Source organism: Schistocerca serialis, chromosome 12 (genome assembly GCF_023864345.2).
Source record: "Schistocerca serialis cubense isolate TAMUIC-IGC-003099 chromosome 12, iqSchSeri2.2, whole genome shotgun sequence".
NCBI lineage: Eukaryota > Metazoa > Arthropoda > Insecta > Orthoptera > Acrididae > Schistocerca > Schistocerca serialis.
In genome coordinates, this window is record NC_064649.1 from 14,482,207 (window position 1) to 14,498,447 (window position 16,241).

Genomic DNA, 16,241 nt, shown 5'->3' on the forward strand with positions numbered 1-16,241 from the left:
CCAGGCCTATTTAGTGAATGTCAGGCGTATTTATACGGTATTACTTTTCTGTATGTGTAAAATGGAAATGGGAAAAGCAGCAGTGATTTTACTTATGCCTGTCAACCAGGATGATATATGTCTACATATTCTTAGCATGTAATTCTCTCATGATCCATAAATAGCTGTCAGATTCTTGGAAGACCTGGCAGTACAAACTCATAACTGTTTTTTCCTTAGTGGTTAACTGTAGTAGTTGTCCTTTGGACAATAACATCATTATCAGTGTGTAGGGAAGCAGCCTACTCACGCCGTAATAAATTCACATAGTCTTATTGTGTGCCAGCCAGTCTGCTGTAACTAGCTCTGATGTCATACCGGTTGCGCAATACTTTTAAAATCAAGTAAATAACCTGAAACGGTTCTAGCATATCAGGAGTAATACTAAATCAGTATGTGTTGAATGTCAGTTCAATAACTTAAACCATTTTCGAAATTTGGACGGTTTGGTATAAAAATCATTGACACAACAGAAAAGAGCTAGAGACTTAAAAATTTATATTTAGATTCCTTTTTCATAATAATTTAATAGAAACAATATTCTGGATATCACAAATTAAAATTTTAGTGGAAATTGATGATTTTCTGGTTTTTGTCTTAAAAATTAAGGAAGCAAGATAGATTAAGTAGGCTAATAAATAAGGCTAGGATGTTTAGATTTAAGTAGAAGAGAGATCCGCTATAATCATAAAGATGTGAGAAGTTTCAATTGAATAACTATAAAACTATTGCGATAGCATATCTCCAAAGGGCAAGTTCAGAGCTCATCTACTGCGTGTAGTGTAATTAAATTAATTCTCTCGCCCAAAATATTTAACTTAGCCACGTCAAACTTTTATTATGATTATATATAAAAACAAAGATGAGGTGACTTGCCGAACGAAAGCGCTGGCAGGTCGATAGACACACAAACAAACACAAACATACACACAAAATTCTAGCTTTCGCAACCAACGGTTGCCTCATCAGGAAAGAGGGAAGGAGAGGGAAAGATGAAAGGATGTGGGTTTTAAGGGAGAGGGTAAGGAGTCATTCCAATCCCGGGAGCGGAAAGGCTTACCTTAGGGGGAAAAAAGGACAGGTATACACTCGCACACACACACACATATCCATCCACACATACAGACACAAGCAGACATATTTAAAGACAAAGAGTTCGGGCAGAGATGTCAGTCGAGGTGGAAGTGTAGAGGCAAAGAAGTTGTTGAAAGACAGGTGAGGTCTGAGTGGCGGCAACTTGAAATTAGCGGAGATTGAGGCCTGGCGGATAACGAGAAGAGAGGATATACTGAAGGGCAAGTTCCCATCTCCGGAGTTTGGATAGGTTGGTGTTGGTGGGAAGTATCCAGATAACCCGGATGGTGTAACACTGTGCCAAGATGTGCTGGCTGTGCACCAAGGCATGTTTAGCCACAGGGTGATCCTCATTACCAACAAACACTGTCTGCCTGTGTCCATTCATGCGAATGGACAGTTTGTTGCTGGTCATTCCCACATAGAATGCATCACAGTGTAGGCAGGTCAGTTGGTAAATCACGTGGGTGCTTTCACACGTGGCTCTGCCTTTGATCGTGTACACCTTCCGGGTTACAGGACTGGAGTAGGTGGTGGTGGGAGGGTGCATGGGACAGGTTTTGCACCGGGGGCGGTTACAAGGGTAAGAGCCAGAGGGTAGGGAAGATGGTTTGGGGATTTCATAGGGATGAACTAACAGGTTACGAAGGTTAGGTGGACGGCGGAAAGACACTCTTGGCGGAGTGGGGAGGATTTCATGAAGGATGGATCTCATTTCAGGGCAGGGTTTGAGGAAGTCGTATCCCTGCTGGAGAGCCACATTCAGAGTCTGGTCCAGTCCCGGAAAGTATCCTGTCACAAGTGGGGCACTTTTGTGGTTCTTCTGTGGGGGATTCTGGGTTGGAGGGGATGAGGAAGACACTAACCACTTCCTTGAGCGCCTGGAATCCTTACCCAATCTGTTACCCCCGGAAACCATCCTTGTAACCATTGATGCCACTTCCTTATACACAAATATTCCGCATGTCCAGGGCCTCGCTGTGATGGAGCATTTCCTTTCACGCCGATCACCTGCCACCCTACCTAAAACCTCTTTCCTCATTACCTTAGCCAGCTTCATCCTGACCCACAACTTCTTCACTTTCGAAGGCCAGACATACCAACAATTAAAGGGAACAGCCATGGGTACCAGGATGGCCCCCTCGTACGCCAACCTATTCATGGGTCGCTTAGAGGAAGCCTTCCTGGTTACCTAGGTCTGCCAACCCAAAGTTTGGTACAGATTTATTGATGACATCTTCATGATCTGGACTCACAGTGAAGAAGAACTTCAGAATTTCCTCTCCAACCTCAACTCCTTTGGTTCCATCAGATTCACCTGGTCCTACTCCAAATCCCATGCCACTTTCCTTGACGTTGACCTCCACCTGTCCAATGGTCAACTTCACACGTCCGTCCACATCAAACCCACCAACAAGCAACAGTACCTCCATTATGACAGCTGCCACCCATTCCACATCAAACGGTCCCTTCCCTACAGCCTAGGTCTTCGTGGCAAACGAATCTGCTCCAGTCCGGAATCCCTGAATCATTACACCAACAACCTGACAACAGCTTTCACATCCCGCAACTACCCTCCCGACCTGGTACAGAAGCAAATAACCAGAGCCTCATCCCCTCAAACCCAGAATCCCCCACAGAAGAACCACAAAAGTGCCCCACTTGTGACAGGATACTTTCCGGGACTGGACCAGACTCTGAATGTGGCTCTCCAGCAGGGATACGACTTCCTCAAATCCTGCCCTGAAATGAGATCCATCCTTCATGAAATCCTCCCCACTCCGTCAAGAGTGTCTTTCCGCCGTCCACCTAACCTTCGTAACCTGTTAGTTCATCCCTATGAAATCCCCAAACCACCTTCCCTACCCTCTGGCTCCTATCCTTGTAACCGCCCCCGGTGCAAAACCTGTCCCATGCACCCTCCCACCACCACCTACTCCAGTCCTGTAACCCGGAAGGTGTACACGATCAAAGGCAGAGCCACGTGTGAAAGCACCCACGTGATTTACCAACTGACCTGCCTACACTGTGATGCATTCTATGTGGGAATGACCAGCAACAAACTGTCCATTCGCATGAATGGACACAGGCAGACAGTGTTTGTTGGTAATGAGGATCACCCTGTGGCTAAACATGCCTTGGTGCACAGCCAGCACATCTTGGCACAGTGTTACACCGTCCGGGTTATCTGGATACTTCCCACCAACACCAACCTATCCAAACTCCAGAGATGGGAACTTGCCCTTCAGTATATCCTCTCTTCTCGTTATCCGCCAGGCCTCAATCTCCACTAATTTCAAGTTGCCGCCACTCATACCTCACCTGTCTTTCAACAACTTCTTTGCCTCTACACTTCCACCTCGACTGACATCTCTGCCCGAACTCTTTGTCTTTAAATATGTCTGCTTGTGTCTGTATGTGTGGATGGATATGTATGTGTGTGTGCGCGAGTGTATACCTGTCCTTTTTTCCCCCTAAGGTAAGTCTTTCCGCTCCCGGGATTGGAATGACTCCTTACCCTCTCCCTTAAAACCCACATCCTTTCATCTTTCCCTCTCCTTCCCTCTTTTCTGATGAGGCAACCGTTGGTTGCGAAAGCTAGAATTTTGTGTGTATGTTTGTGTTTGTTTGTGTGTCTATCGACCTGCCAGCGCTTTCGTTCGGTAAGTCACCTCATCTTTGTTTTTATATATAATTTTTCCCACGTGGAATGTTTCCCTCTATTATATTTTTATTATGATTACTTACCTGTGTGCTGAATGCGCATTTAAATTGAGAGCTTCATCTGTCATCAGGAAAAGAAGCTATGATTTATTCTATAACTTAAAGTGGTGCATTACTAGCCCAGCGGCTAGTCGGGAGAGCAATTTTGATCAGGTAATCCCTTAGCCGTCCGCACCGCGGCTTTAAATATAAGAACGCTGCGCAAGAGAAAAAGGCCCCAGTTCTCTCCAGATGCTGAATAGCACACCATCTGTGTCGGGAGTCGCGTCGCGTCGGTATCATTGCTATAAACAGCCTCAGATGCCGTATTAAGTTACTCGGGATACGCGTAACCATGAAATAATTTTCGAGTGAAGTGTTAATTCTGGGATGACTTTAATGATCTATTTTCAGTTTTCGTATGTCGTATTTTCACGCGCCGTCGTGGGACAAACATTCTACCATCATTTAGCGTGGTGTTTGATGAACATAATCATCAAATTATGGCGAGCATTCACTTAAACATTTAATTTGGACAGTTATAGTTGCATCAGCGCATTAGACTCTGAACTGCTCTGTTAGTCAGATTGTGTGGATTCTTTTTTTTCATCTGTGACTTTCAGAATACAGTGAACGTTTTTTCCACGATCGTTTTTGATTATGAATCCCAGACAATTTCCTAATTCCTCAGAGCTTTAAGCTGTAGCTATAGGTGTATTTCTCAGATGAAGTGGGCACTAGGAATTCTAATTACAGGCTTCACGTTTTGCTAATTACTTTCTGGTTGCCAAAATTGTAGTTAGAGAGCCAGTGTTGAGAACGGCAAAACAACAGCATAAATAATAGGAACATTTTAATCAACATAATTCCACCCGCAGCCCCACATATGGTTAAACGGCAGGGAATTGCATCTTTTCTACATTTTACAAAACATTTTAAATAAACAACATTAATTTCCACCAGCCGCCCCATAAGTGCCTCATTCAGCAAGAAATATAACTGACTTAAGTATTATACTGAGACTCAAATTGTCTGAAGTTTACCACTATATTGCGTGATTACAGAAATCCACTTATTATGAACATAATGTTTCACATTAATCACAGCTATGAAAAAAAAGAGAATGATTTTATGCCAAGGGTGCAATGAAAGATGATTCTTCAATCTATTTCCTGCAAAGTGATTCTACTGCCACCAAAGTACATTTCGTGCAAGGCCCACGACGACAAGATAAAGCGAAAGAGAGCTTTTACAGATACATACACACTTACCAGCCAGAAGATTATTACAACCAACCTACTATTGATATAAACCTTTCCAGGTGATGACTCCATCACCTAGCAAGGAATGACTGCAAGTCAGACACAGTGCATGTAGTATCAGTAAGCCTGCTGTCTGTGTGTAGAATAGGGAAGGTCCACGATGTATTTGAGTTTGACCGAGGGCTCAACATCAGCATTTGAAAATCTGCACGACTTCTTGTATGTTCTCGGAGTGCTGTAATGAGTGTCTTCAACACGTGGAGCAACCAAGGTGAAGCCACATCCAGAAACCATGGGGTTGAGTGGCTACCCCTCATTACACATGTCGGACATCGTAGGCTGTGCAGACTGGTGAAACAGGACAGGTGCGAACTGTGGTGGAACTATCATCATCAGACATTGATGATGGGCAGAGTACAAATGTCTCTGAACACACAGTGCACTGAACATTCCTAATGATTGGCCTCCACAGCCAACGACATGTGTATGCCAATGTTAACATCAGCAATTAAACTTAAATGGGCACATGAACATCGGCACTGGACATTGGAATAGTGGCAGAGCATTGCGTGGTCTGAAGGATCCCAATAGCTTCTTCATCACACCATTGGGAGGGTGCGAATCTGTCATCTTCCAGGGGAACAGCTCCTTCACATCTTTACTGTTGGATGGATACAAGCTGACGGCAGCCTCATTATGCTCTGGGGACCATTCATGTGGGCATCCCTGGGTCCAGTGCAGCTCGTGCAAGGCACTGTGACGGCCGAGTAGTATCAGACACTGGTTGCAGACCACGTACGCCCCTTCACGATTATGATATTTCCAGATGGCAGTGGCATTTTCCATCATGGTAATGCGCCATATCCATGACCCGTGGTACAAGAAGTAATGGAGAAATTTTGAAAAAGACTTAAAATTTGAAAACAACAAACAATTTTTAAGTTTGCCAACAACACCATAATTCCGTCAGAGATAACAAGACAGAAACGCAGCACGAATGGTGACGCGGTTGACTGACCCATGAGAGAAAATCTCGGAGATGCGGAAATGGTGTATGCTTAAACGTGGATGTGTACTGTCCCACGTAAGCTTGCTTACAATATTTCACGAAACAGTACGAAGTGGAGAATCTACAAGATTACTACGTCACCCTTAATTATTGATCCTGTAGGGAAAACACTATTTATTGCTCTTGCACAGACTGAGAAGGCAAGACTACCAATAAACTGATTAAAGCCTTTACAGAGCCATTTTAAGCAATTAACCTGGAACTGGAAGCAGTTATCCTGGAACAAGAAACAACCCACAAACGTGTTACTGTGGGAAGTATCCTTTGCCATTCTCTAAACAGTGGTTTGCAGACTACAAATAAAGATAGATTTGCTAAATCTGTTGAGCTTACATTTTTACATGACACCCAGGTTGACTTCCACTACTGTAACAAAATATTGTGTCAGTTCCAAAACTGTGCCCATTAGTTTAATGTAATCATAACATTAACCTTTAAGAATTTTAAGTTAAAAAGAAAACACAGATACATAATACACAAAAATTGTCAGATGGTAACAACACTGATGAACACAAGTGCAACACTTCAATTAGGAAGACATTTAATAGATCAAATATTCCTGAATTTCTACAGAGACAAAAATTGAGTCTGTCCAATGAGGTGAGTGTTCACTGTCTCCCCACACAGGCTCACCTGGACCAAACAGCCACACTTCGTTAACTGCATACACACACACACACACACACACACACACACACACACACACACACACACACAAATTATACCACTTACATCCGACACATGCATAGGAGAATGAGTATTTAGTAACACTGATGCCACCTTCTGAGGCCGATACAGATACCGACTGCCACTGGCCCACGTTTCACCCCATGCTGAACTGTCACATGGCGTGTTGCGGTGCCACCAATTTTTTGCCGCACATACTGCTGTGGCCACTGACTGTCAACACAGAAGATCGTCCTGGCCTGCACGTGCAGGCCCCCTCTGCCGGGCACTACATCACCTCGTACAGCCGCACGTGCTCTGCCTCCTCCGCTATGTCCACTAAGCCAGGTGCCTCGGGGTCATGCGGTGGCACCGGTCGCACCCACGACGTCAGGTCGATGCCCGTCTGCAAAAAGTCCATGGATCAACTGTTTTGGAAACATATCTCTCTCTCTCTCTCTCTCTCTCTCTCCCTCTCTCTCTCGTGTGTGTGTGTGTGTGTGTGTGTGTGTGTGTGTGTGTGTGTGTGTGTGTGTGTGTGTGTGTGGCGCGCGCGCGCGCGTGTAAGTATATCGACTCCCCTACAAAATGTGAAATTGACTACTAGAACTAGACATCGTTAGAGGAACATGTCAGTATAAAATGAGGCAGGGAGTATTATGTTGTAAGTAGAAAAGTGGGAACAGCAGAATGGCACAGTTGGAAGAGGTCAGTGACTACTAGTGTGGACTATAGTCCTATTAAAATTACTTGATAGTTGACACTTCACATGTTTCCTCCAATCAGAGCACTCAACAGCATGCCCAAGCCATTCGCTGTTGCCAAACTGCCATAACAATTGGTCAGTTCACTTTGATTCTTTGTCCGGTATTCTTTCATGATGTGTTTGGATCCCAAATAATGGGTCTGGCACTTTTATTTTGTATTTCATCTCACATAATAACCACACCAACTCTCTCCACCCCCCCCCCTCCCCCACACACAAAAGCACAAGAGTGTGCGCACAAACCATCCCCCCTCCCCCCCACACACAAACAAACAAACAAACAATGTTAATGAAATACACACATTTCATAAACAGCACTAACCAAATACTGCTGGATACTTCTACGCAAGATGTGATTCAGCATCACACATACAGTTAATATAATCATATAGAACCATTCAATTAACTGATTTAAATGCAATTTTTATTTCTAATTCTTTGCCAAGTCAATTTTCATCACTGTATTGACTATTTTATTGCTCTTATTTTTCCTCCTGTCATTCTTTTTTAGTTTGGAATCTGCCTGTGTTGCCTATAATCTGCAACCAAGTGCCAACGAGGACTGTTTATCTGCCGGTACCGCAGCAGCTCGTGTAGCCGGAGTCAGGTCAGTTTCAGCTAATCAATGACGGCGAGAAATTACAGTTTGCATTTACTGCTGAATTTTTTTCCATCTTGCTCATTAAGGTTAGGTTTAATTGCCGTGAACAAAGCGATCATGATTTTACTTCTGCTGCAGATCGTTGACCACCATTTCCTTGGAACATCATGAGGCTGAGGTTAACTTAGGACAGGGATTTAAATTCAGGGCTACAAAACCTGTCTTCTGCCATTCGGTGTTTGTGTATCACCTATAAGCCAATGATAGCCGGCAGCTGATAAGCTACTCTATCCTGTGCAAGCTACTTCATCTCCCAGTACCTACTGCAACATACATCCTTCTGAATCTGCTTATGTGTATTCATCTCTTGGTCTCCTTCTACGATTTTTACCCTCCACGCTGCCCTCCATTACTAAATTGGTGATCCCTTGATGCCTCAGAACATGTCCTACCAACCGATCCCTTCTTCTAGTCAAGTTGTGTCATAAATTTCTCCCTAATTCTATTCAATACCTCCTCATTAGTTATATGATCTACCCATCTAATCTTCAGCATTCTTCTGTAGCACCACATTTCAAAAGCTTCTATTTTTTTCTTGTCCAAACTATTAATCGTCCATGTTTCACTTTCATACATGGCTACACTCCATACAAATACTTTCAGAAACGACTTCCTGACACTTAAATCTACACTCGATGTTAACAAATTTCTCTTCTTCAGAAACGCTTTCCTTGCCATTGCAAGTCTACATTTTATATCCTCTCTGCTTCGACCATCATCAGTTATTTAGTTTTTATTTCTTCTCCATGGATTTTAATACCTCCTCCGAATTTTTCTTTTGTTTCCTTTACTGCTTGCTCAATATACAGATTGAATAACATTGGGGATAGGCTACAACCCTGTCTCACTCCCTTCCCAACCACTGCTTCCCTTTCATGCCCCTCGACTCTTATAACTGTCTTCTGATTTCTGTACAAATTGTAAATAGCCTTTCGCTCCCTGTATTTTACCCCTGCCACCTTCAGAATTTGAAAGAGGGTATTCCAGTCAACATTGTCAAAGGCTTTCTCTAAGTCTACAAATGCTAGAAACACTGGTTTGCCTTTCCTTAATCTATCTTCTAAGATAAGTCGTAGGGTCAGTATTGCCTCACGTGTTCTAATATTTCTACGGAATGCAAACTGATCTTCAACTATTGAGTAATTTTAATCAGACTACAGCCATCGTATGTCACCTCAGCAAGACTGCCAAGTGAACTGTTGGTGATAAGACTGTGAAGTGGAAACAATACTAAGGAGCAATCACAGCTAAACAGGGATCGAGACCTCACGTACTGACGGACAGGGACTTTTGAGCATTTCGGAGGGTCATAAAAAATTGCATGAAATCATCAAAAGGAATCACTCGTGAGTTCCAAACTGCTACTAGCAGTCCAGCCAGCAAAATGACTGTGCATAGTGAGGTAAAAAGAAATGGGGTACGATGGTCGTGCGGCACCTTGTAAGGCACACGAGTCTGTAGGCAATGCTAAGCAACACTCGAAGAGGTGTAAAAACTGACACCACTGGACAGTGGATGATTGAAAAGGAATGATTTGGAGTGATTAATCGAGCTCTAAGTGGCAATCCAATGGGAGGGTTAGGGGTTGGTGAATGTCTGCAGAATGCTATCTGCCATCGCGGTAGAGCCATCAGTGAAGAATAGAGGAAGTTCCGTCAGAGTGTGGGAGTATTTTTCACAATTGTGGTGTGGTTTCTTTGTTGTGCTTAATAAAACACTAAATGCAGAAGTATATGAACACATTTTATAGCATTGTTTCCTGCATACAGTAAAGTGATAGTCTGGAGACGACGATTGATTGTATCAGCATGACAATGCACCCTGAAGCATTAAGTTCTGACAAAAAAAGAAAAGAATAACATTTGGTTGAAAGAGGAGAATGAGGGCCTTCAAATAAGCCACATCAATCAAAAAACAAACAATTTCTAGAGAAGCCGAACTTTCACATGCACACGGTTTACAGATATTGTAAAATATGAATACTTGTTTACATAAAATATTTCTACATGAACTATGCACACTCTCATCATCAGCAGCCTGTACACTATACTGTCAATAGTCTAGTGAAATACTACACAAATAAGAATTTAGCCATTTTATGGAATCGTAGCATATGCATTAAGTTAGTTTACATGATGACACTGGGATGTAAAATCAAGTTTCCAAACTGCATTACTGGCTGCTTCACTACGTGCAAGTTGCTGACGAAAGTAAACCATTTTGGTTTTTTCAAACTTTGATGACACGAAACCAATAGTTGCACATCATCTGAGGTTAGGTGTCGCATCAATAAAGTTAAATACAAGGTGGGAAATGGAGGAAAATTTGCACTTCTCAGACATCTACGGCATGCGAGGCACTTGTAGGATTTCGATGGTGTCGACTATAAAAACAAGCAGCAATGTACTGCTGAACACAGACGGATTGACAATATCTGAGCTGCAGAGCAAAGTCCGTTCCATTATAAACACACAAAAACACACACACACACACACACACACACACAAAGTGAACTATGAGAAATACAAGCAACTGAAACATCTGGCCGTAGAACAGACAACACCTACTATAGAGGCGAATACAAATCCCCCACTTGCAAAGAAATGCAACATGATCTGTAGTTTCAGTTCTGATAACAATGCTTCACACATTATAGTATCTTTCTTTCTTGTCATATCATTAGCTCTATTAAGATGGAAAGTGAACTGTCCTAGTTACATTCTGAGATAGTGGAAATAACTTTTTGGGTCTTCTACAATAGCTTCTTGTAGTGAAGTTACTGAGCTGACTTCTTCTTCTTCTTCTTCTTCTTCAATACAAACACAATTCTTATTTTTTTCACACAGGTATCAACTCCGTCACTACTTGTGTACCTGCCAAAAGGTTCACTTCTGAGACCGAACAACAAAACGAAAGTGTACTCGTGTCGCTGTGTTTCACAAAATGAGTTTTGCAACCCAGTGTCATTGTGTAAACTAGCCTTTACATGTAGAATGGAAAAAACAAAAGAAAACATTTAAGGGTTGGAACTGTAGCACATAGACCTCTTCCGTCTCACCATATTTCCCACCTGCAGGGTGTGGCCAGCACTTACCTGTAGGTGGGCGAAGGCTGCCTCAAGTGCGGGAACTGTCACCAGAAGTGCACCCGGCCGTGCCGCTGCACGCAGGAGCCGCCACACCGCCACCTGCTTCTCCGCCGGCATGAAGAACTCGAACACGTTGTTCATCACGATCACGTCCGCTGCCCGGATCACATCTGCCGCATTAGTCACATCGCCTTCCAGTACCACCACTCTGTCCTGATAGAACATGTGAGTGCGTCAAAATTGCTTCAGCAGTACGAGCTCCAGTATTAGAAGGGGTACAACCTCAGCAAGGCGATACAGTGAGAATTACACTCGCTCGTTTCTGAGTGCGACAGTCATCAAAATGTCTACAATCACTTGGAACACTTTGGCAGAGGTAGTATTTGAAAGAAAGCCAAATAGCATAACACATTGTATGGTCACATTTCGGAACAACATTGAATGGTAATTCACAAGTAGGGGCTGTCGTCCAAGGTCAAAGAATTTGTGAAAGTTGAAGTTTTATTCAATTCTCTTGGCACGATTTTGTTACCACCTGTACAATTCAGTGACCTCTTTTGACAAAGGATGTAAAAGACTAACAGTGTCTCCTCATTACCCTGCATTTAACGAATTTCACAATCAATTAGATAATAATACTCATGATGAAAACCAATCCACAGGGTGCCTACTCAAACTTGGTGTGGGGGGGGGGCGGCAGAAACCACCCCGAGAATTATACCAGGTGTGAGGAGGAAGATGGCATCAAGAAGCTCCTGAAATTAATGGTCTGCATTGGGGAGGTGGTGTGGCAGCATACCACAATAATTATTTTTTCTTTCCTCTGAGCTGAGAACCAACCATAAGCAGTAATTTAACCACAGTTTTCAAACATCGATAATTTATGTTGAATAATATTCATATATTTAACACACTTCGAGATATTAAGAATTCTAAAATGTGCAATTTATACAACTCAATAAATTTCGATTTCAGTGCTAGGTTAAAAACACAGAATTCCCTCATATCTCCCTGATTTTTCCAGGTAAAATGTAATTCCATGGGAATTGCAAGTTTTCCAGAAGAACTGTCACCCTGTTCCATAATCAACATGAAGCCCTGAGAATTCCAGGTTTTCCAGAAGAATTGCCACCGTGATCTGTCATCAACATGAGGAGGAGTTATCATCATTGGAGTGAGCAAGCAGAAGGAGTCTCAATATTGATTACCGTAACAGAACTTCAACCTGTGATCTTCCACATGTTACCAGTCGTAAGACCCGTCTCGCTTTCTCACTTCATCAATAATTACGTCTTGCCTTGTTGATGATGCATTGCTTCAGCATCATTATTATTTGATAATTGGTTGTTCAGAGTTCTTTAAGCACAATGGACTGAGACATCATTATTACTTTATTAAATTCTCTGTCAAAAGTTGTTACTTTAATTCCACATTTTCAGACTTTGAGTTGTAGACCCTATCAGTTCTCTCAGTTTTTATTGTAGGATCCTTTGCCGTTTGGGATGGTCGACTCCATCATTTTACTGATTTTATTACCCGACTACTGCTCTTTAGATGGGTGTTATATTCTGAACTGACTAAGAATGTTGGACCGTCAATTTAAGGTCGGCCTAGATTTTATATGAAATGATTGTGAGTGCTTTTATCCATCATTATTTACTACATTCCCTTTCAACTTTGGATATAGAAATATTGTTTATTATATTCCCCCATGAACGATGGACCTTGAAGTTGGTGGGGAGGCTTGCGTGCCTCAACGATACAGATAGCCGTACCGTAGGTGCAACCACAACGGAGGGGTATCTGTTGAGAGGCCAGACAAACGTGTAGTTCCTGAAGAGGGGCAGCAGCCTATTCAGTAGTTGCAGGGGCAACAGTCTGGATGATTGACTGATCTGGCCTTGTAACATTAACCAAAACGGCCTTGCTGTTGTGGTACTGCGAACAGCTGAAAGCAAGGGGAAACTACAGCCGTAACTTATCCCGAGGGCATGCAGCTTTACTGTATGGTTAAATGATGATGGTGTCCTCTTGGGTAAAATATTCCGGAGGTAAAATAGTCTCCCATTCGGATCTCCGGGCGGGGACTACCCAGGAGGACATCGTTATCAGGAGAAAGAAAACTGGCATTCTCCGGATCGAAGTGTGGAATGTCAGATCCCTTAATTGGGCAGGTAGGTTAGAAAATTTAAAAAGGGAAATGGATAGGTTAAAGTTAGATATAGTGGGAATTAGTGAAGTTCGGTGGCAGGAGGAACAAGACTTCTGGTCAGGTGAATACAGGGTTATAAATACAAAATCAAATAGGGGTAATGCAGGAGTAGGTTTAATAATGAATAAAAAAAATAGGTGTACGGGTAAGCTACTACAAACAGCATAGTGAACGCATTATTGTGGCCAAGATAGACACGAAGCTCAGCCCTACTACAGTAGTACAAGTTTATATGCCAACTAGCTCTGCAGATGACGAAGAAATTGAAGAAATGTATGATGAGATAAAAGAAATTATTCAGGTAGTGAAGAGAGACGAAAATTTAATAGTCATGGGTGACTGGAATTCAACAGTAGGAAAAGGGAGAGAAGGAAACATAGTAGGTGAATATGGAGTGGAGCTAAGAAATGAAAGAGGAAGCCGTCTGTTAGAATTTTGCACAGAGCATAACTTAATCATAGCTAACGCTTGGTTCAAGAATCATAAAAGAAGGTTGTATACATGGAAGAATCCTGGAGATACTAAAAGGTATCAGATAGATTATATAATGGTAAGACAGAGATTTAGGAACCAGGTTTTAAATTGTAAGACATTTCCAGGGCCAAATGTGGACTCTGACCACAGTCTATTGGTTATGAACTGTTGATTAAAACTGCAGAAATTGCAAAAAGGTGGGAATTTAAGGAGATGGGACCTGGATAAACTGACTAAACCAGAGTTTCAGGGAGGGCATAAGGGAACGATTGACAGGAATGGAGGAAAGAAATACAGTAGAAGACGAATGGGTAGCTCTGAGGGATGAAGTAGTGAAGGCAGCAGAGGATCAAGTAGGTAAAAAGACTAGGGCTAGTAGAAATCCTTGGGTAACAGAAGAAATATTGAATTTAATTGATGAGAGAAGAAAATATAAAAATGCAGTAAATGAAGCAGGCAAAAAGGAATACAAACGTCTCAAAAATGAGATCGACAGGAAGTGCAAAATGGCTAAGCGGGCATGGCTAGAGGGCAAATGTAAGGATGTAGAGGCTTATCTCACTAGGGGTAAGATAGATACAGACTACAGGAAAATTAAAGAGACCTTTGGAGAAATGAGAGGCACTTGTATGAATATCAAGAGCTCAGATGGAAACCCAGTTCTAAGCAAAGAGGGGAAAGCAGAAAGGTGGAAGGAGTATATAGAGGGTCTGTACAAGGGCAATGTACTTGAGGACAATATTATGGAAATGGAAGAGGATGTCGATAAAGATGAAATGGGAGATACTATACTGCGTGAAGAGCTTGACAGAGCACTGAAAGACCTAAGTCGAAACAAGGCCCTGGGAGTAGATAACATTCCATTAGAACTACTGACGGCCTTGGGAGAGCCAGTCCTGACAAAGCTCTTCCATCTAGTGAGCAAGATGTACGAGACAGGCGAAATACCCTCAGACTTCAAGAAGAATATAATAATTCCAATCCCAACGAAAGCAGGTGTTGACAGATGTGAAAATTATCGAACTATCAGTTTAATAAGTCACAGCTGCAAAATACTAACACGAATTATTTACAGACGAATGGAAAAACTGACGACTTATCTTAGAAGAAAGATTAAGGAAAGGCAAACCTACGTTCTAGCATTTGTAGACTTAAAGAGAAAGCTTTTGACAATGTTGACTGGAATACTCTTTTTCAAATTCTAAAGGTGGCAGGGGTAAAATACAGGGAGCGAAAGGCTATTTACAATTTGTACAGAAAACACATGGCAGTTAGAGTCGAGGGGCATGAAAGGGAAGCAGTGGTTGGGAAGGGAGTGAGACAGGGTTTTAGCCTCTCCCCAATGTTATTCAATCTGTATATTGAGCAAGCAGTAAAGGAAACAAAAGAAAAATTTGGAGTAGGTATTAAAATCCAGGGAGAAGGAATAAAAACTTTGAGGTTCGCTGATGACATTGTAATTCTGTCAGAGACAGCAAAGGACTTGGAAGAGCAGTTGAATGGAATGGACAGTGTCTTGAAAAGAGGATATAAGATGAACATCAACAAAAGCAAAACAAGGATAATGGAATGTAGTCGAATTAACTCGGGTGATGCTGAGGGAATTAGATTAGGAAATGAGACACTTAAAGTAGTAAAGGAGTTTTGCTATTTGGGGTGCAAAATAACTGATGATGGTCGAAGTAGAGAGGATATAAAATGTAGACTGGCAATGGCAAGGAAAGCGTTTCTGAAGAAGAGAAATTTGTTAACATCGAGTATAGATTTAAGTGTCAGGAAGTCGTTTCTGAAAGTATTTGTATCGAGTGTAGCCATGTATGGAAGTGAAACATGGACAATAAATAGTTTGGACAGGAAGAGAATAGAAGCTTTCGAAATGTGGTGCTACAGAAGTATGTTGAAGATTAGGTGGGTAAATCACGCAACTAATGAGGAGGTATTGAATAGGATTGGTGAGAAGAGAAGTTTGTGGTGCAACATGACTAGAAGAAGGGATCGGCTGGTAGGACATGTCCTGAGGCATCAAGGGATCACAAATTTAGCATTGGAGGGCAGCGAGGAGGGTAAAAATCGTAGAGGGAGACCAAGAGATGAATACACTAAGCAGATTCAGAAGGATGTAGGTTGCAGTAGGTACTGGGAGATGAAGGAGCTTGCACAGGATAGATTAGCATGGAGAGCTGCGTCAAACCAGTCGTCGGACTGAAGACCACAACAACAACATATT

The 16,241-nt window shown here is 42.3% G+C and overlaps 1 protein-coding gene across 1 annotated transcript in view; it reads right to left on the reverse strand.

Annotated features, from left to right (window-relative positions):
- Window positions 1–6,671: 6,671 nt before the first annotated feature.
- LOC126428286 (uncharacterized) overlaps window positions 6,672–16,241 on the reverse strand; it is a 76,968-nt gene continuing 67,398 nt past the window's right edge. Inside the window, exons 6-7 of the mRNA XM_050090203.1 lie at window positions 11,335–11,541; window positions 6,672–7,219 (exon numbers count right to left, since the gene is read on the reverse strand). Coding sequence (XP_049946160.1) covers window positions 7,103–7,219; window positions 11,335–11,541 — 324 coding nt within the window. The 3' untranslated portion in view covers window positions 6,672–7,102. The remainder of the gene's footprint in view (window positions 7,220–11,334; window positions 11,542–16,241) is intronic.